General features: G+C 48.6%; 1 protein-coding gene across 1 annotated transcript in view; it reads right to left on the bottom strand.

Moving 5' to 3' along the window:
* The window catches only part of LOC122935955 (cytochrome P450 2K6-like), a 225,411-nt gene that overhangs the window by 177,422 nt on the left and 26,114 nt on the right, over positions 1-21,875 (bottom strand). Inside the window, exon 2 of the mRNA XM_044291920.1 lies at positions 21,296-21,458. Coding sequence (XP_044147855.1) covers positions 21,296-21,458 — 163 coding nt within the window. The remainder of the gene's footprint in view (positions 1-21,295; positions 21,459-21,875) is intronic.

Genomic DNA, 21,875 nt, shown 5'->3' with positions numbered 1-21,875 from the left:
GGGGGGCAATACTTAGATATCTAACAGCATGCATTGCTTGCATTATGGGTGATCCCGCCTTCCCAGAGTTTTTTTTTCCATGCCCTCACACGTGCAGCAGACATTTTAGGAAAAAATTTGATTTGTATACTGTATATTGTGTGGCGCAGTGTATGCTATATGTGTATAACATAAACATATTTCATATGAAAACTTACAATTGCTTGGCCCTCGGGGATCTCGGACACCACTTCAACAATTTGGCTGAGGGGCTCGGTGGAGCTGATGTTGTGTTTTATCCTAATGAGAAAGATTTCATAATAAGGATTTGGTGAAGGGGCAGAGGGATAGCAGAGCAGGGAGAGGCTGGTGCTGCAACTAGGGGGTCAATACCATGGGGGAGTAATAAAGCCCCACCATAATGCCCCCAGTAGAAATAATTCTCCTTATAATGTGACAGTGCAAAAAATTCCCCTTTGTAATGCCCCCAGTTGAGCTAAAGTCCCCATAGTGCCCTCATAATGTGCCAGTATAAAATACCACTATATAGCGCCCCCAGTAAATGCCACCATAGTACTCCTCTCCCCCTTCCTCCTAGTGCCCCCCATGTACCAGTATAAAATGCCCCATATATAGTGCCCCAGTAGATGCCCCCAGTGTCCACCATAATTTGCAAGTATAAAATACCCCTTCTTAGTGCCCCCATAGTACTCCTCTCCCCCTTCCCCATAGTACCCACTATAATGTGCCGCCGTATAAAATGCTACTGTACAGAGCCCCCCATATAAAATACCTCTTCTTTGTGGCCTCAGTAGATGCCCCTATAGTGCCCACCAATAATGTGCCAGTAATAAGTGCACCCAATAATGTGCCAGTAATAAGTGCCCCAATCATGTGCCAGTAACAAGAGCCCCCATCACGTGCCAGTAATAAGTGCCCCAATCACGTGCCAGTAATAAGAGCCTCCCGTCACGTGCCAGAAATAAGAGCCCCCATGTGCCAGTAAGAACCCCCATCATGTGCCAGTAACAAAAGCCCCCCATGTGTCACTAAGAGCCCCCCCATCATGTGCCAGTAACAAGAGCCCTCCATCATGTGCCAGTAATAAGCCCCCCATCATGTGCCAGTAATAAGAGCCCCCCAATGTGCCAGTAACAAGAGCCCCCCTATCATGTGCCAGTAATAAGCCCCCCATCATGTTCCAGTAATAAGAATCCCATCATGTGCCAGTAATAAGCACCCCATCATGTGCCAGTAATAAGAGCCCCCCAATGTGCCAGTAACAAGAGCCCCCCCAATGTGCCAGTAACAAGAGCCCCCCTAATGTGCCAGTAACAAGAGCCCCTCATGTGCCAGTAAGAGCCCCTCATGTGCCAGTAAGAGCCCCCCATGTGCCAGAAAGAGCCCTCCCATCATGTGCCAGCCCAGTAACAAGAGCTTAGAGCCCCCCCAATGTGCCAGTAACAAGAGCCCCCCTAATGTGCCTGTAAAACTATTTTACATATATATAAAAAAAACAAAAAACACTAATACTAACCTCCATGTCAGCGATGCGATGCAGGCCTCTTCCGGCCTGTGTCCCGGGCTGTATGGCTCAGGCGGCGCGATGACGTCATCGCGCCACCTGCGCCGGCCTCTGATAGGCTGCAGGCACTAGGCTGGCAGCCTATCATAGGAAGGGGAAGGGACACACCTCTCCCTCACCTGCCCTGCCACACTAGCACAGGCATCTGTATCGCTGTCCCGAGGACGGCGATACAGATGACTATGGAGATGAGAGCAATGGGAGCGCCTCATCTCCCTGTGCCCTGCGGCGGCAACCCACCCGGGCTGCTCAGTTGGGGGGGCATTTCAGTTAGAGGGGCACAGTGTGATGTGGGGGGGGGGGGGCTGTGGCCACCTCTGGCCCCCCCTTGGCGATGCCACTGGCTCACAATCTTAGGTCCTTATCAGTATGTTTTTGGAGTGCAGGAGGAAACCCACACAAACACAGGGAGAACATATAAACTCCATGCAGATGTTGTCCTTGGTTGGATTCAAACCCAGGAACCCAGCGCCACAATGCTAACCAGTGAGCCACTGTGCTGAGGTATTTAATGGACTCAAAAGAATCATAAAAGACTTGAAAACTTTAAATACTTCAAATGTGTGTATATATATATATATATATATATATATATATATATATATATATATATCACTAAATAATAAATATAACATAAAAATATAGGATACCCAGTCCAATCATGTGATCATTTATTCATGTTATCATTTGATCACTTATACCATAGACTGCAATCAGTTTACTCTCTCTGACCTGTGATTGAAACCCCCAGGTCACGTTGTAGGGTTCTGATCAGTTTGCTATGGCAGCCAGGGGCCTTGTGAAGACTCATAGGTAGGGATGAGCGAACTCAAACTGTACAGTTCGGGTTCGTACCGAATTTTGGGGTGTCCGTGACACGGACCCGAACCCGGACATTTTCATAAAAGTCCGGGTTCGGGTTCGGTGTTCGTCGCTTTCTTGCCGCTTTCTTGGCGCTTTTTGAAAGGCTGCAAAGCAGCCAATCAACAAGCGTCATACTACTTGCCCCAAGAGGCCGTCACAGCCATGCCTACTATTGGCATGGCTGTGATTGGCCAGAGCACCATGTGACCCAGCCTCTATTTAAGCTGGAGTCACATAGCGCCGCCCGTCACTCTGCTCTGATTAGCGTAGGGAGAGGTTGCGGATGCGACAGTAGGGCGAGATTAGGCAGATTAACTCCTCCAAAGGACTTCACTTGATTAATCGATCGATCTGCAGCTGTGCATCATTGAGCTGCTGAAATTCAAATGCTCACTCACTGTTTTTAGGCTGCCCAGACCGTTTGTCAGTCACTTTTTTCTGGGGTGATCGGCGGCCATTTTGTGTCTTGTGCGGTGCTGCGACCAAGTGCATCCAAGCTGCGACCAAGTGCATTTAACCCTCAATGGTGTGGTTGTTTTTTGGCTAAAGCCTACATCAGGGTGAAGCTGTCACACCAAGTGCATTTAACCAGCAATAGTCTGTTCATTTTTTGGCCATATACTAAATCAGGGGCAAGCTGCGCCTGTCACCAAGTGCATTTAACCCTCAATGGTGTGGTTGTTTTTTGGCTAAAGCCTACATCAGGGTGAAGCTGTCACACCAAGTGCATTTAACCAGCAATAGTCTGTTCATTTTTTGGCCATATACTAAATCAGGGGCAAGCTGTGCCCGTCACCAAGTGCATTTAACCAGCAATAGTCTGTTCATTTTTTGGCCATATACTACATCAGGGGCAAGCTGCGCCCGTCACCAAGTGCATTTAACCCTCAGTAGTGTGGTTGGTCAAGCTATCACACCAAGTGCATTTAACCAGCAATAGTCTGTTCATTTTTTGGCCATATACTAAATCAGGGGCAAGCTGCGCCCGTCACCAAGTGCATTTAACCAGCAATAGTCTGTTCATTTTTTGGCCATATACTACATCAGGGGCAAGCTGCGCCCGTCACCAAGTGCATTTAACCCTCAGTAGTGTGGTTGGTCAATCTATCACACCAAGTGCATTTAACCAGCAATAGTCTGTTCATTTTTTGGCCATATACTAAATCAGGGGCAAGCTGCGCCCGTCACCAAGTGCATTTAACCAGCAATAGTCTGTTCATTTTTTGGCCATATACTACATCAGGGGCAAGCTGCGCCCGTCACCAAGTGCATTTAACCCTCAGTAGTGTGGTTGGTCAAGCTATCACACCAAGTGCATTTAACCAGCAATAGTCTGTTCATTTTTTGGCCATATACTACATCAGGGGCAAGCTGCGCCCGTCACCAAGTGCATTCAACCATCAGTAGTGTGGTTCGTCAAGCTGTGACACCAAGTGCATTTAACCAGCAATAGTCTGTTCATTTTTTGGCCATATACTACATCAGGGGCAAGCTGCGCCCGTCACCAAGTGCATTTAACCAGCAATAGTGTGGTTATTTTTTGGCCATATCCCAGTCTAATTCTGTCACTAAATCCATACCGGTCACCCAGCGCCTAAATACTAGGCCTCAAATTTATATCCCGCTAAATCTCTCGTTACCGCTGTCCTGTTGTGGCTGGGAAAGTTATTTAGTGTCCGTCAAAGCACATTTTTTGTTCTGGGTTGAAATACAATTCCCAATTTAGCAATTTCATAATTTAGTGGTTCCTGCTATTTTAGAGCTATTTGAAATCTATCCCTAAAAGGGTATATAATATTCAAGGTGCACATAGGGTCATTCAGAATAACTTCACACACACGCTACTGTGCATTTCCAAGTCTAATTCTGTCACTAAATCCATACCGGTCACCCAGCGCCTAAATACTAGGCCTCAAATTTATATCCCGCTAAATCTCTCGTTACCGCTGTCCTGTTGTGGCTGGGAAAGTTATTTAGTGTCCGTCAAAGCACATTTTTTGTTCTGGGTTGAAATACAATTCCCAATTTAGCAATTTCATAATTTAGTGGTTTCTGCTATATCAGAGCTATTTGAAATCTATCCCTAAAAGGGTATATAATATTCAAGGTGCACATAGGGTCATTCAGAATAACTTCACACACACGCTACTGTGCATTTCCAAGTCTAATTCTGTCGCTAAATCCATACCGGTCACCCAGCGCCTAAATACTAGGCCTCAAATTTATATCCCGCTAAATCTCTCGTTACCGCTGTCCTGTTGTGGCTGGGAAAGTTATTTAGTGTCCGTCAAAGCACATTTTTTGTTCTGGGTTGAAATACAATTCCCAATTTAGCAATTTCATAATTTAGTGGTTTCTGCTATATCAGAGCTATTTGAAATCTATCCCTAAAAGGGTATATAATATTCAAGGTGAACATAGGGTCATTCAGAATAACTTCACACACACGCTACTGTGCATTTCCAAGTCTAATTCTGTCACTAAATCCATACCGGTCACCCAGCGCCTAAATACTAGGCCTCAAATTTATATCCCGCTAAATCTCTCGTTACCGCTGTCCTGTTGTGGCTGGGAAAGTTATTTAGTGTCCGTCAAAGCACATTTTTTGTTCTAGGTTGAAGTACAATTCCCAATTTAGCAATTTAATAATTTAGTGGTTCCTGCTATATCAGAGCTATTTGAAATCTATCCCTAAAAGGGTATATAATATTCAAGGTGCACATAGGGTCATTCAGAATAACTTCACACACACGCTACTGTGCATTTCCAAGTCTAATTCTGTCACTAAATCCATACCGGTCACCCAGCGCCTAAATACTAGGCCTCAAATTTATATCCCGCTAAATCTCTCGTTACCGCTGTCCTGTTGTGGCTGGGAAAGTTATTTAGTGTCCGTCAAAGCACATTTTTTGTTCTGGGTTGAAATACAATTCCCAATTTAGCAATTTCATAATTTAGTGGTTTCTGCTATATCAGAGCTATTTGAAATCTATCCCTAAAAGGGTATATAATATTCAAGGTGCACATAGGGTCATTCAGAATAACTTCACACACACGCTACTGTGCATTTCCAAGTCTAATTCTGTCACTAAATCCATACCGGTCACCCAGCGCCTAAATACTAGGCCTCAAATTTATATCCCGCTAAATCTCTCGTTACCGCTGTCCTGTTGTGGCTGGGAAAGTTATTTAGTGTCCGTCAAAGCACATTTTTTGTTCTGGGTTGAAGTACAATTCCCAATTTAGCAATTTCATAATTTAGTGGTTCCTGCTATATCAGAGCTATTTGAAATCTATCCCTAAAAGGGTATATAATATTCAAGGTGCACATAGGGTCATTCAGAATAACTTCACACACACGCTACTGTGCATTTCCAAGTCTAATTCTGTCGCTAAATCCATACCGGTCACCCAGCGCCTAAATACTAGGCCTCAAATTTATATCCCGCTAAATCTCTCGTTACCGCTGTCCTGTTGTGGCTGGGAAAGTTATTTAGTGTCCGTCAAAGCACATTTTTTGTTCTGGGTTGAAGTACAATTCCCAATTTAGCAATTTCATAATTTAGTGGTTCCTGCTATATCAGAGCTATTTGAAATCTATCCCTAAAAGGGTATATAATATTCAAGGTGCACATAGGGTCATTCAGAATAACTTCACACACACGCTACTGTGCATTTCCAAGTCTAATTCTGTCGCTAAATCCATACCGGTCACCCAGCGCCTAAATACTAGGCCTCAAATTTATATCCCGCTAAATCTCTCGTTACCGCTGTCCTGTTGTGGCTGGGAAAGTTATTTAGTGTCCGTCAAAGCACATTTTTTGTTCTGGGTTGAAATACAATTCCCAATTTAGCAATTTCATAATTTAGTGGTTTCTGCTATATCAGAGCTATTTGAAATCTATCCCTAAAAGGGTATATAATATTCAAGGTGCACATAGGGTCATTCAGAATAACTTCACACACACGCTACTGTGCATTTCCAAGTCTAATTCTGTTAGTAAATCCATACCGGTCACCCAGCGCCTAAATACTAGGCCTCAAATTTATATCCCGCTGAATTTGAATACAATACATTGGGCCAAATAATATTTTTGTTGTTGTGGTGAACCATAACAATGAGAAAAACATCTAGTAAGGGACGCGGACGTGGACATGGTCGTGGTGGTGTTAGTGGACCCTCTGGTGCTGGGAGAGGACGTGGCCGTTCTGCCACATCCACACGTCCTAGTGTACCAACTACCTCAGGTCCCAGTAGCCGCCAGAATTTACAGCGATATATGGTGGGGCCCAATGCCGTTCTAAGGATGGTAAGGCCTGAGCAGGTACAGGCATTAGTCAATTGGGTGGCCGACAGTGGATCCAGCACGTTCACATTATCTCCCACCCAGTCTTCTGCAGAAAGCGCACAGATGGCGCCTGAAAACCAACCCCATCAGTCTGTCACATCACCCCCATGCATACCAGGGAAACTGTCTCAGCCTCAAGTTATGCAGCAGTCTCTTATGCTGTTTGAAGACTCCGCTGGCAGGGTTTCCCAAGGGCATCCACCTAGCCCTTCCCTAGCGGTGAAAGATATAGAATGCACTGACGCACAACCACTTATGTTTCCTGATGATGAGGATATGGGAATACCACCTCAGCATGTCTCTGATGATGACGAAACACAGGTGCCAACTGCTGCGTCTTTCTGCACTGTGCAGACTGAACAGGAGGTCAGGGATCAAGACTGGGTGGAAGACGATGCAGGGGATGATGAGGTCCTAGACCCCACATGGAATGAAGGTCGTGCCACTGACTTTCACAGTTCGGAGGAAGAGGCAGTGGTGAGACCGAGCCAACAGCGTAGCAAAAGAGGGAGCAGTGGGCAAAAGCAGAACACCCGCCGCCAAGAGACTCCGCCTGCTACTGCCCGCCGCCATCTGGGACCGAGCACCCCAAAGGCAGCTTCAAGGAGTTCCCTGGCATGGCACTTCTTCAAACAATGTGCTGACGACAAGACCCGAGGGGTTTGCACGCTGTGCCTTTAGAGCCTTAAGCGAGGCATTAACGTTCTGAACCTGAGCACAACCTGCATGACCAGGCACCTGCATGCAAAGCATGAACTGCAGTGGAGTAAACACCTTAAAACCAAGGAAGTCACTCAGGCTCCCCCTGCTACCTCTTCTGCTGCTGCCGCCTCGGCCTCTTCTGCTGCTGCCGCCTCGGCCTCTTCCTCCGCCTCTGGAGGAACGTTGGCACCTGCCGCCCAGCAAACAGGGGATGTACCACCAACACCACCACCACCACCTCCGTCACCAAGCGTCTCAACCATGTCACACGGCAGCGTTCAGCTCTCCATCTCACAAACATTTGAGAGAAAGCGTAAATTCCCACCTAGCCACCCTCGATCCCTGGCCCTGAATGCCAGCATTTCTAAACTACTGGCCTATGAAATGCTGTCATTTAGGCTGGTGGACACAGACAGCTTCAAACAGCTCATGTCGCTTGCTGTCCCACAGTATGTTGTTCCCAGCCGCCACTACTTCTCCAAGAGAGCCGTGCCTTCCCTGCACAACCAAGTATCCGATAAAATCAAGTGTGCACTGCGCAACGCCATCTGTGGCAAGGTCCACCTAACCACAGATACGTGGACCAGTAAGCACGGCCAGGGACGCTATATCTCCCTAACTGCACACTGGGTAAATGTAGTGGCAGCTGGGCCCCAGGCGGAGAGCTGTTTGGCGCACGTCCTTCCGCCGCCAAGGATCGCAGGGCAACATTCTTTGCCTCCTGTTGCCACCTCCTCCTTCTCGGCTTCCTCCTCCTCTTCTTCCACCTGCTCATCCAGTCAGCCACACACCTTCACCACCAACTTCAGCACAGCCCGGGGTAAACGTCAGCAGGCCATTCTGAAACTCATATGTTTGGGGGACAGGCCCCACACCGCACAGGAGTTGTGGCGGGGTATAGAACAACAGACCGACGAGTGGTTGCTGCCGGTGAGCCTCAAGCCCGGCCTTGTGGTGTGCGATAATGGGCGAAATCTCGTTGCAGCTCTGGGACTAGCCAATTTGACGCACATCCCTTGCTTGGCGCATGTGCTGAATTTGGTGGTGCAGAAGTTCATTCACAACTACCCCAACATGTCAGAGCTGCTGCATAAAGTGCGGGCCGTCTGTTCGCGCTTCCGGCGTTCACATCCTGCTGCTGCTCGCCTGTCTGCGCTACAGCGTAACTTCGGCCTTCCCGCTCACCGCCTCATATGCGACGTGCCCACCAGGTGGAACTCCACCTTGCACATGCTGGACAGACTGTGCGAGCAGCAGCAGGCCATAGTGGAGTTTCAGCTGCAGCACGCACGGGTCAGTCGCACTACAGAACAGCACCACTTCACCACCAATGACTGGGCCTCCATGCGAGACCTGTGTGCCCTGTTGCGCTGTTTCGAGTACTCCACCAACATGGCCATTGGCGATGACGCCGTTATCAGCGTTACAATACCACTTCTATGTCTCCTTGAGAAAACACTTAGGGCGATGATGCAAGAGGAGGTGGCCCAGGAGGAGGAGGAGGAAGAGGGATCATTTTTAGCACTTTCAGGCCAGTCTCTTCGAAGTGACTCAGAGGGAGGTTTTTGGCAACAGCAGAGACCAGGTACAAATGTGGCCAGACAGGGCCCACTACTGGAGGACGAGGAGGACGAGGATGAGGAGGAGGTGGAGGAGGATGAGGATGAAGCATGGTCACAGCGGGGTGGCACCCAACGCAGCTCGGGTCCATCACTGGTGCATGGCTGGGGGGAAAGGCAGGACGATGACGATACGCCTCCCACAGAGGACAGCTTGTCCTTACCCCTGGGCAGCCTGGCACACATGAGCGACTACATGCTGCAGTGCCTGCGCAACGACAGCAGAGTTGCCCACATTTTAACCTGTGCGGACTACTGGGTTGCCACCCTGCTGGATCCACGCTACAAAGACAATGTGCCCACCTTACTTCCTGCACTGGAGCGTGATAGGAAGATGAGCGAGTACAAGCGCACGTTGGTAGACGTGCTACTGAGAGCATTCCCAAATGTCACAGGGGAACAAGTGGAAGCCCAAGGCCAAGGCAGAGGAGGAGCAAGAGGTCGCCAAGGCAGCTGTGTCAATGCCAGCTCCTTTGAGGGCAGGGTTAGCATGGCAGAGATGTGGAAAACTTTTGTCAACACGCCACAGCTAACTGCACCACCACCTGATACGCAACGTGTTAGCAGGAGGCAACATTTCACTAACATGGTGGAACAGTACGTGTGCACACCCCTCCACGTACTGACTGATGGTTCGGCCCCATTCAACTTCTGGGTCTCTAAATTGTCCACGTGGCCAGAGCTAGCCTTTTATGCCTTGGAGGTGCTGGCCTGCCCGGCGGCCAGCGTTTTGTCTGAACGTGTATTCAGCACGGCAGGGGGCGTCATTACAGACAAACGCAGCCGCCTGTCTACAGCCAATGTGGACAGGCATGGATCCCACAGGATCTGTCCGTCCCTTGTCCAGATTAGACATTAACTACCTCCCCTTAACCATATATTATTGGACTCCAGGGCACTTCCTCATTCAATCCTATTTTTATTTTCATTTTACCATTATATTGCGAGGCTACCCAAAGTTGAATGAACCTCTACTGTGTCTGGGTGCCGGGGCCTAAATATATGCCAATGGACTGTTCCAATGTTGGGTGACGTGAAGCCTGATTCTCTGCTATGACATGCAGAATGATTCTCTGCTGACATGAAGCCAGATTGTCTGTTACGGGACCTCTCTCCTCTGCCTGTGTGCTGGGCCTAAATATATGCCAATGGACTGTTGCAGTGGTGGCTGACGTGAAGCCTCATTCTCTGCTATGACATGCAGACTAATTCTCTGCTGACATGAAGCCAGATTGTCTGTTACGGGACCTCTCTCCTCTGCCTGTGTGCTGGGCCTAAATATATGCCAATGGACTGTTGCAGTGGTGGCTGACGTGAAGCCTCATTCTCTGCTATGACATGCAGACTGATTCTCTGCTGACATGAAGCCAGATTCTCTGTTACGAGACCTCCCTCCTCTGCCTGGGTGCTGGGCCTAAATATATGCCAATGGACTGTTGCAGTGGTGGCTGACGTGAAGCCTCATTCTCTGCTATGACATGCAGACTGATTCTCTGCTGACATGAAGCCAGATTCTCTGTTACGGGACCTCTCTCCTCTGCCTGTGTGTGTGCTGGGCTTAAATATATGCCAATGGACTGTTGCAGTGGTGGCTGACGTGAAGCCTCATTCTCTGCTATGACATGCAGACTAATTCTCTGCTGACATGAAGCCAGATTGTCTGTTACGGGACCTCTCTCCTCTGCCTGTGTGCTGGGCCTAAATATATGCCAATGGACTGTTGCAGTGGTGGCTGACGTGAAGCCTCATTCTCTGCTATGACATGCAGACTAATTCTCTGCTGACATGAAGACAGATTCTCTGTTACGGGACCTCTCTCCTCTGCCTGTGTGTGTGCTGGGCCTAAATATATGCCAATGGACTGTTGCAGTGGTGGCTGACGTGAAGCCTCATTCTCTGCTATGACATGCAGACTGATTCTCTGCTGACATGAAGCCAGATTCTCTGTTACGGGACCTCCCTCCTCTGCCTGGGTGCTGGGCCTAAATATATGCCAATGGACTGTTGCAGTGGTGGCTGACGTGAAGCCTCATTCTCTGCTATGACATGCAGACTGATTCTCTGCTGACATGAAGCCAGATTCTCTGTTACGGGACCTCTCTCCTCTGCCTGTGTGTGTGCTGGGCCTAAATATATGCCAATGGACTGTTGCAGTGGTGGCTGACGTGAAGCCTCATTCTCTGCTATGACATGCAGACTAATTCTCTGCTGACATGAAGACAGATTCTCTGTTACGGGACCTCTCTCCTCTGCCTGTGTGTGTGCTGGGCCTAAATATATGCCTATGGACTGTTGCAGTGGTGGCTGACGTGAAGCCTCATTCTCTGCCATGACATGCAGACTGATTCTCTGCTGACATGAAGCCAGATTCTCTGTTACGGGACCTCCCTCCTCTGCCTGGGTGCTGGGCCTAAATATATGCCAATGGACTGTTGCAGTGGTGGCTGACGTGAAGCCTGATTCTCTGCTATGACATGCAGACTAATTCTCTGCTGACATGAAGACAGATTCTCTGTTACGGGACCTCTCTCCTCTGCCTGTGTGTGTGCTGGGCCTAAATATATGCCAATGGACTGTTGCAGTGGTGGCTGACGTGAAGCCTCATTCTCTGCTATGACATGCAGACTGATTCTCTGCTGACATGAAGCCAGATTCTCTGTTACGGGACCTCTCTCCTCTGCCTGTGTGTGTGCTGGGCCTAAATATATGCCAATGGACTGTTGCAGTGGTGGCTGACGTGAAGCCTCATTCTCTGCTATGACATGCAGACTAATTCTCTGCTGACATGAAGACAGATTCTCTGTTACGGGACCTCTCTCCTCTGCCTGTGTGTGTGCTGGGCCTAAATATATGCCAATGGACTGTTGCAGTGGTGGCTGACGTGAAGCCTCATTCTCTGCTATGACATGCAGACTAATTCTCTGCTGACATGAAGACAGATTCTCTGTTACGGGACCTCTCTCCTCTGCCTGTGTGCTGGGCCTAAATATATGCCAATGGACTGTTGCAGTGGTGGCTGACGTGAAGCCTCATTCTCTGCTATGACATGCAGACTGATTCTCTGCTGACATGAAGCCAGATTCTCTGTTACGGGACCTCCCTCCTCTGCCAGGGTGCTGGGCCTAAATATATGCCAATGGACTGTTGCAGTGGTGGCTGACGTGAAGCCTCATTCTCTGCTATGACATGCAGACTAATTCTCTGCTGACATGAAGACAGATTCTCTGTTACGGGACCTCTCTCCTCTGCCTGTGTGTGTGCTGGGCCTAAATATATGCCAATGGACTGTTGCAGTGGTGGCTGACGTGAAGCCTCATTCTCTGCTATGACATGCAGACTGATTCTCTGCTGACATGAAGACAGATTCTCTGTTACGGGACCTCCCTCCTCTGTCTGGGTGCTGGGCCTAAATATATGCCAATGGACTGTTGCAGTGGTGGCTGACGTGAAGCCTCATTCTCTGCTATGACATGCAGACTGATTCTCTGCTGACATGAAGACAGATTCTCTGTTACGGGACCTCCCTCCTCTGCCTGGGTGCTGGGCCTAAATATATGCCAATGGACTGTTGCAGTGGTGGCTGACGTGAAGCCTCATTCTCTGCTATGACATGCAGACTAATTCTCTGCTGACATGAAGCCAGATTCTCTGTTACGGGACCTCTCTCCTCTGCCTGGGTGCTGGGCCTAAATTTATGAAAATGGACTCTTACAGTGGTGGGTGACGTGAAGCCAGATTCTCTGCTATAGGACCTCTCTCCAATTGATTTTGGTTAATTTTTATTTATTTAATTTTTATTTTAATTCATTTCCCTATCCACATTTGTTTGCAGGGGATTTACCTACATGTTGCTGCCTTTTGCAGCCCTCTAGCTCTTTCCTGGGCTGTTTTACAGCCTTTTTAGTGCCGAAAAGTTCGGGTCCCCATTGACTTCAATGGGGTTCGGGTTCGGGACGAAGTTCGGATCGGGTTCGGATCCCGAACCCGAACATTTCTGGGATGTTCGGCCGAACTTCTCGAACCCGAACATCCAGGTGTTCGCTCAACTCTACTCAGTAGTGTGGTTGGTCAAGCTGTCACACCAAGTGCATTTAACCAGCAATAGTCTGTTCAATTTTAGGCCATATACTACATCAGGGGCAAGCTGCGCCCGTCACCAAGTGCATTTAACCCTCAGTAGTGTGGTTGGTCAAGTTGTCACACCAAGTGCATTTAACCAGCAATAGTCTGTTCATTTTTTGGCCATATACTACATCAGGGGCAAGCTGCGCCTGTCACCAAGTGCATTTAACCCTCAGTAGTGTGGTTGGTCAAGCTGTCACACCAAGTGCATTTAACCAGCAATAGTGTGGTTATTTTTTGGCCATATCCCAGTCTAATTCTGTCAGTAAATCCATACCGGTCACCCAGCGCCTAAATACTAGGCCTCAAATTTATATCCCGCTAAATCTGTCGTTACCGCTGTACTGTTCTTGCTGGGCAAGTTATTTAGTGTCCGTCAAAGCACATTTTTTGTTCTGGGTTGAAATACAATTCCCAATTTAGCAATTTCATAATTTAGTGGTTTCTGCTGTATCAGAGCTATTTGAAATCGATCCCTGAAAGGGTTTATAATATTCAAGGTGCACATAGGGTCATTCAGAATAACTTCACACACACGCTACTGTGCATTTCCAAGTCTAATTCTGTCAGTAAATCCATACCGGTCACCCAGCGCCTAAATACTAGGCCTCAAATGTATATCCCGCTAAATCTGTCGTTACCGCTGTACTGTTCTGGCTGGGCAAGTTATTTAGTGTCCGTCAAAGCACATTTTTTGTTCTGGGTTGAAATACAATTCCCAATTTAGCAATTTCATAATTTAGTGGTTTCTGCTATATCAGAGCTATTTGAAATCTATCCCTAAAAGGGTATATAATATTCAAGGTGCACATAGGGTCATTCAGAATAACTTCACACACACGCTACTGTGCATTTCCAAGTATAATTCTGTCAGTAAATCTATACCGGTCACCCAGCGCCTAAATACTAGGCCTCAAATTTATATTCAGCTGAATTTGAATACAATACATTGGGCCAAATAATATTTTTGTTGTTGTGGTGAACGATAACAATGAGGAAAACATCTATTAAGGGACGCGGACGTGGACATGGTCGTGGTGGTGTTAGTGGACCCTCTGGTGCTGGGAGAGGACGTGGCCGTTCTGCCACATCCACACGTCCTAGTGTACCAACTACCTCAGGTCCCAGTAGCCGCCAGAATTTACAGCGATATATGGTGGGGCCCAATGCCGTTCTAAGGATGGTAAGGCCTGAGCAGGTATAGGCATTAGTCAATTGGGTGGCCGACAGTGGATCCAGCACGTTCACATTATCTCCCACCCAGTCTTCTGCAGAAAGCGCACAGATGGCGCCTGAAAACCAACCCCATCAGTCTGTCACATCACCACCATGCATATCAGGGAAACTGTCTGAGCCTCAAGTTATGCAGCAGTCTCTTATGCTGTTTGAAGACTCTGCTGGCAGGGTTTCCCAAGGGCATCCACCTAGCCCTTCCCCAGCGGTGGAAGACTGACGCACTGACGCACAACCACTTATGTTTCCTGATGATGAGGACATGGGAATACCACCTCAGCATGTCTGTGATGATGACGAAACACAGGTGCCAACTACTGCGTCTTTTTGCAGTGTGCAGACTGAACAGGAGGTCAGGGATCAAGACTGGGTGGAAGACGATGCAGGGGACGATGAGGTCCTAGACCCCACATGGAATGAAGGTCGTGCCACTGACATTCACAGTTCGGAGGAAGAGGCAGTGGTGAGACCGAGCCAACAGCGTAGCAAAAGAGGGAGCAGTGGGCAAAAGCAGAACACCCGCCGCCAAGAGACTCCGCCTGCTACTGACTGCCGCCATCTGGGACCGAGCACCCCGAAGGCAGCTTCAAGGAGTTCCCTGGCATGGCACTTCTTCAAACAATGTGCTGACGACAAGACCCGAGTGGTTTGCACGCTGTGCCATCAGAGCCTGAAGCGAGGCATTAACGTTCTGAACCTGAGCACAACCTGCATGACCAGGCACCTGCATGCAAAGCATGAACTGCAGTGGAGTAAACACCTTAAAACCAAGGAAGTCACTCAGGCTCCCCCTGCTACCTCTTCTGCTGCTGCCGCCTCGGCCTCTTCTGCTGCTGCCGCCTCGGCCTCTTCCTCCGCCTCTGGAGGAACGTTGGCACCTGCCGCCCAGCAAACAGGGGATGTATCACCAACACCACCACCACCTCCGTCACCAAGCGTCTCAACCATGTCACACGGCAGCGTTCAGCTCTCCATCTCACAAACATTTGAGAGAAAGCGTAAATTCCCACCTAGCCACCCTCGATCCCTGGCCCTGAATGCCAGCATTTCTAAACTACTGGCCTATGAAATGCTGTCATTTAGGCTGGTGGACACAGACAGCTTCAAACAGCTCATGTCGCTTGCTGTCCCACAGTATGTTGTTCCCAGCCGCCACTACTTCTCCAAGAGAGCCGTGCCTTCCCTGCACAACCAAGTATCCGATAAAATCAAGTGTGCACTGCGCAACGCCATCTGTAGCAAGGTCCACCTAACCACAGATACGTGGACCAGTAAGCACGGCCAGGGACGCTATATCTCCCTAACTGCACACTGGGTAAATGTAGTGGCAGCTGGGCCCCAGGCGGAGAGCTGTTTGGCGCACGTCCTTCCGCCGCCAAGGATCGCAGGGCAACATTCTTTGCCTCCTGTTGCCACCTCCTCCTTCTCGGCTTCCTCCTCCTCTTCTTCCACCTGCTCATCCAGTCAGCCACACACCTTCACCACCAACTTCAGCACAGCCCGGGGTAAACGTCAGCAGGCCATTTTGAAACTTATATGTTTGGGGGACAGGCCCCACACCGCACAGGAGGTGTGGCGGGGTATAGAACAACAGACCGACGAGTGGTTGCTGCCGGTGAGCCTCAAGCCCGGCCTGGTGGTGTGCGATAATGGGCGAAATCTCGTTGCAGCTCTGGGACTAGCCAGTTTGACGCACATCCCTTGCCTGGCGCATGTGCTGAATTTGGTGGTGCAGAAGTTCATTCACAACTACCCCGACATGTCAGAGCTGCTGCATAAAGTGCGGGCCGTCTGTTCGCGCTTCCGGCATTCACATCCTGCCGCTGCTCGCCTGTCTGCGCTACAGCGTAACTTCGGCCTTCCCGCTCACCGCCTCATATGCGACGTGCCCACCAGGTGCAACTCCACCTTGCACATGCTGGACAGACTGTGCGAGCAGCAGCAGGCCATAGTGGAGTTTTAGCTGCAGCACGCACGGGTCAGTCGCACTGCAGAACAGCACCACTTCACCACCAATGACTGGGCCTCCATGCGAGACCTGTGTGCCCTGTTGCGCTGTTTCGAGTACTCCACCAACATGGCCATTGGCGATGACGCCGTTATCAGCGTTACAATACCACTTCTATGTCTCCTTGAGAAAACACTTAGGGCGATGATGGAAGAGGAGGTGGCCCAGGAGGAGGAGGAGGAGGAGGAGGAGGAAGAGGGGTCATTTTTAGCACTTTCAGGCCAGTCTCTTCGAAGTGACTCAGAGGGAGGTTTTTTGCAACAGCAGAGGCCAGGTACAAATGTGGCCAGCCAGGGCCCACTACTGGAGGACGAGGAGGACGAGGATGAGGAGGAGGTGGAGGAGGATGAGGATGAAGCATGGTCACAGCGGGGTGGCACCCAACGCAGCTCGGGCCCATCACTGGTGCGTGGCTGGGGGGAAAGGCAGGACGATGACGATACGCCTCCCACAGAGGACAGCTTGTCCTTACCCCTGGGCAGCCTGGCACACATGAGCGACTACATGCTGCAGTGCCTGCGCAACGACAGCAGAGTTGCCCACATTTTAACGTGTGCGGACTACTGGGTTGCCACCCTGCTGGATCCACGCTACAAAGACAATGTGCCCACCTTACTTCCTGCACTGGAGCGTGATAGGAAGATGCGCGAGTACAAGCGCACGTTGGTAGACGCGCTACTGAGAGCATTCCCAAATGTCACAGGGGAACAAGTGGAAGCCCAAGGCCAAGGCAGAGGAGGAGCAAGAGGTCGCCAAGGCAGCTGTGTCTTGGCCAGCTCCTCTGAGGGCAGGGTTAGCATGGCAGAGATGTGGAAAACTTTTGTCAACACGCCACAGCTAACTGCACCACCACCTGATACGCAACGTGTTAGCAGGAGGCAACATTTCACTAACATGGTGGAACAGTACTTGTGCACACCCCTCCACGTACTGACTGATGGTTCGGCCCCATTCAACTTCTGGGTCTCTAAATTGTCCACGTGGCCAGAGCTAGCCTTTTATGCCTTGGAGGTGCTGGCCTGCCCGGCGGCCAGCGTTTTGTCTGAACGTGTATTCAGCACGGCAGGGGGCGTCATTACAGACAAACGCAGCCGCCTGTCTACAGCCAATGTGGACAAGCTGACGTTCATAAAAATGAACCAGGCATGGATCCCACAGGACCTGTCCGTCCCTTGTCCAGATTAGACATTAACTACCTCCCCTTAACCATATATTATTGTACTCCAGGGCACTTCCTCATTCAATCCTATTTTTATTTTCATTTTACCATTATATTGCGAGGCTACCCAAAGTTGAATGAACCTCTCCTCTGTCTGGGTGCCGGGGCCTAAATATATGGCAATGGACTGTTCCAATGTTGGGTGACGTGAAGCCTGATTCTCTGCTATGACATGCAGACTAATTCTCTGCTGACATGAAGACAGATTCTCTGTTACGGGACCTCTCTCCTCTGCCTGGGTGCTGGGCCTAAATATCTGACAATGGACTGTTGCAGTGGTGGCTGACGTGAAGCCTGATTTTCTGCTATGACATGCAGACTGATTCTCTGCTGACATGAAGCCAGATCCTCTGTTACGGGACCTCTCTCCTCTGCCTGGGTGCTGGGCCTAAATATCTGACAATGGACTGTTGCAGTGGTGGCTGACGTGAAGCCTGATTCTCTGCAATGACATGCAGACTAATACTCTGCTGACATGAAGACAGATTCTCTGTTACGGGACCTCTCTCCTCTGCCTGGGTGCTGGGCCTAAATATATGTCAATGGACTGTTCCAATGTTGGGTGACGTGAAGCCTGATTCTCTGCTATGACATGCAGACTAATTCTCTGCTGACATGAAGACAGATTCTCTGTTACGGGACCTCTCTCCTCTGCCTGGGTGCTGGGCCTAAATATATGCCAATGGACTGTTGCACTGGTGGCTGACGTGAAGCCTGATTCTCTGCTATGACATGCAGACTATTTTTCTGCTGACATGAAGCCAGATTCTCTGTTACGGGACCTCTCTCCTCTGCCTGGGTGCTGGGCCTAAATATCTGACAATGGACTGTTGCAGTGGTGGCTGACGTGAAGCCTGATTTTCTGCTATTACATGCAGACTGATTCTCTGCTGACATGAAGCCAGATCCTCTGTTACGGGACCTCTCTCCTCTGCCTGGGTGCTGGGCCTAAATTTATGCCAATGGACTGTTGCAGTGGTGGCTGACGTGAAGCCTGATTCTCTGCTATGACATGCAGACTAATTCTCTGCTGACATGAAGACAGATTCTGTGTTACGGGACCTCTCTCCTCTGCCTGTGTGCTGGGCCTAAATATATGACAATGGACTGTTGCAGTTGTGGCTGACGTGAAGCCTGATTCTCTGCTATGACATGCAGACTAATTCTCTGCTGACATGAAGCCAGATTGTCTGTTACGGGACCTCTCTCCTCTGCCTGGGTGCTGGGCCTAAATATCTGACAATGGACTGTTGCATTGGTGGCTGACGTGAAGCCTGATTCTCCGCTATGATATGAAGACTGATTCTCTGCTGACATGAAGCCAGATTGTCTGTTACTGGACCTCTCTCCTCCTCCTGGGTGCTGGGCCTAAATTTATGAAAATGGACTGTTGCAGTGGTGGGTGACGTGAAGCCTGATTCTCTGCTATGACATGAAGACTGATTCTCTGCTGACATGAAGCCAGATTGTCTGTTACGGGACCTCTCTCCTCTGCCTGGGTGCTGGGCCTAAATATCTGACAATGGACTGTTGCATTGGTGGCTGACGTGAAGCCTGATTCTCTGCTATGATATGAAGACTGATTCTCTGCTGACATGAAGCCAGATTGTCTGTTACGGGACCTCTCTCCTCTGCCTGGGTGCTGGGCCTAAATATCTGACAATGGACTGTTGCATTGGTGGCTGACGTGAAGCCTGATTCTCTGCTATGACATGCAGACTGATTCTCTGCTGACATGAAGCCAGATCCTCTGTTACGGGACCTCTCTCCTCTGCCTGTGTGCTGGGCCTAAATATATGCCAATGGACTGTTGCAGTGGTGGCTGACGTGAAGCCTGATTCTCTGCTATGACATGCAGACTGATTCTCTGCTGACATGAAGCCAGATTCTCTGTTACGGGACCTCTCTCCTCTGCCTGTGTGCTGGGCCTAAATATATGCCAATGGACTGTTGCAGTGGTGGCTGATGTGAAGCCTGATTCTCTACTATGACATGCAGACTAATTCTCTGCTGACATGAAGCCAGATTCTCTGTTACAGGACCTCTCTCCTCTGCCTGGGTGCTGGGCCTAAATATCTGACAATGGACTGTTGCATTGGTGGCTGACGTGAAGCCTGATTCTCTGCTATGATATGAAGACTGATTCTCTGCTGACATGAAGCCAGATTGTCTGTTACGGGACCTCTCTCCTCTGCCTGGGTGCTGGGCCTAAATATCTGACAATGGACTGTTGCATTGGTGGCTGACGTGAAGCCTGATTCTCTGCTATGACATGAAGACTGATTCTCTGTTGACATGAAGCCAGATTGTCTGTTACGGGACCTCTCTCCTCTGCCTGGGCGCTGGGCCTAAATATCTGACAATGGACTGTTGCATTGGTGGCTGTCGTGAAGCCTGATTCTCTGCTATGACATGAAGACTGATTCTCTGCTGACATGAAGCCAGATTCTCTGTCACGGGACCTTTCTCCTCTGCCTGGGTGCCGGGGCCTAAATATCTGAGAATGGACTGTTCCAGTGGTGGGTGACGTGAAGCCAGATTCTCTGCTATGGGACCTCTCTCCAATTGATTTTGGTTAATTTTTATTTATTTAATTTTTATTTTAATTAATTTCCCTATCCACATTTGTTTGCAGGGGATTTACCTACATGTTGCTGCCTTTTGCAGCCCTCTAGGCCTTTCCTGGGCTGTGTTACAGCCTTTTTAGTGCCGAAAAGTTTGGGTCCCCATTGACTTTAATGGGGTTCGGGACGAAGTTCGGATCGGGTTCGGATCCCGAACCCGAACTTCTCGAACCCGAACATCCAGGTGTCCGCTCAACTCTACTCATAGGTCTACCATACCAACTGCCTGTTAATAGGAAGCCTGTAAAAATCCAATACACTGTATATGGGGCAGCACAGTGGTTCAGCGGTTTGAACTGGGGTCCTAGGTTTGAATATGACCAAAGACATCTGCATGGAGTTTGTATGTTCTCCTCATGCATTTGTGGGTTTCCTCCGGGTTCTCTGGAACTTAGATTGTGAGCTGTGGACTATGCCAGCAGTATATAAATAAGTAAAATAAACATTCACATGTTCAAATCCACTAGAGGAACTAAAAAAAACTAACTACTAATTTTACTTATTCAAATGCCAAATGCAAAAAATTGAGTTAGGTTTGCCATGTCTGAATATGTCCAACTATTAAATTATACATTTATCCTGCACACTGACCGCTGTACTAGAAAGTAAATCAAAATGGGCAAATTGCCTTTTATTTGGTAATTTTCAAAAAAATAAAATACATTTTAAATTAACAAAAAGAGATGAAAAACGCGTATGTGCCCCTAAATAGTATCACTACTATAGCTCTCCTTGCCAAAACAAGCCCTCACTCGGATCTGTAAACAGAAATGTAAAACAAGTTTTTTAAAGGTTTGTATTTCTTTAAAAGTAGTATACATTTCACATTGCCATGAGCAATCTGAACCACAGTCATTTTTATTGCACAGTGGAATGTCGTAAAAACAAAACATTAATTATTATTATTTTCCTAATTTTTTAATAAATGATATGGTAAATTAAATGGTACAAAAAAAAGCAAGGCCACATCAGGATATGTGAAAGCACTCACCCATTCCTTTATCCATTTTCTTAAAAATTTTCAACATTCCTCTTTCTCCAAACTCTTCAGCATTATTGACAAGAGCATCTTTCACCGTCTCATATCCCGTTAGGACCACAATTTTCTTCATACCCATCTGGACACTAAACACCGGGCCGTATTTCTTTGAAAACTAAATACAATATAAAAAAATGCATTATGATATAATTGCCAATGGATATCCCCCAATACATGATCCTGTAAAAGTTTGGGTTCGGTGTTCGGCGAGTTAATGGTGCTTTTTGAAAGGCTGCAGAGCAGTCAATCAACAAGCGTTTAACTCGTGTGCCCTTAGAAGCCATCACCGCCATGCTTACTAATGGCATGGCTGTGATTGGCCAGTGCAGCATGTGACCCAGCCTCTATATAAGCTGGAGTCATGTAGCGCTGCACGTCACTCTGCTCTTATTAGTGTAGGTAGAGGATGCTGCTGCTGTGAGGGAGAGAATAGGACAGAATCTTTAATCAGAAGTGCTTGTTAACTCAGTGATCTACCTAGATTTTGTTTTGTGGGTGCAGTGCACAATCTTTTTACTCTGCCCTGAGCCCA

Source organism: Bufo gargarizans, chromosome 4 (assembly GCF_014858855.1).
Source record: "Bufo gargarizans isolate SCDJY-AF-19 chromosome 4, ASM1485885v1, whole genome shotgun sequence".
Classification (NCBI taxonomy): domain Eukaryota; kingdom Metazoa; phylum Chordata; class Amphibia; order Anura; family Bufonidae; genus Bufo; species Bufo gargarizans.
The sequence above is the reverse complement of the archived record's forward strand: the minus strand, read 5'-3'. Positions and strand labels throughout refer to the sequence as shown.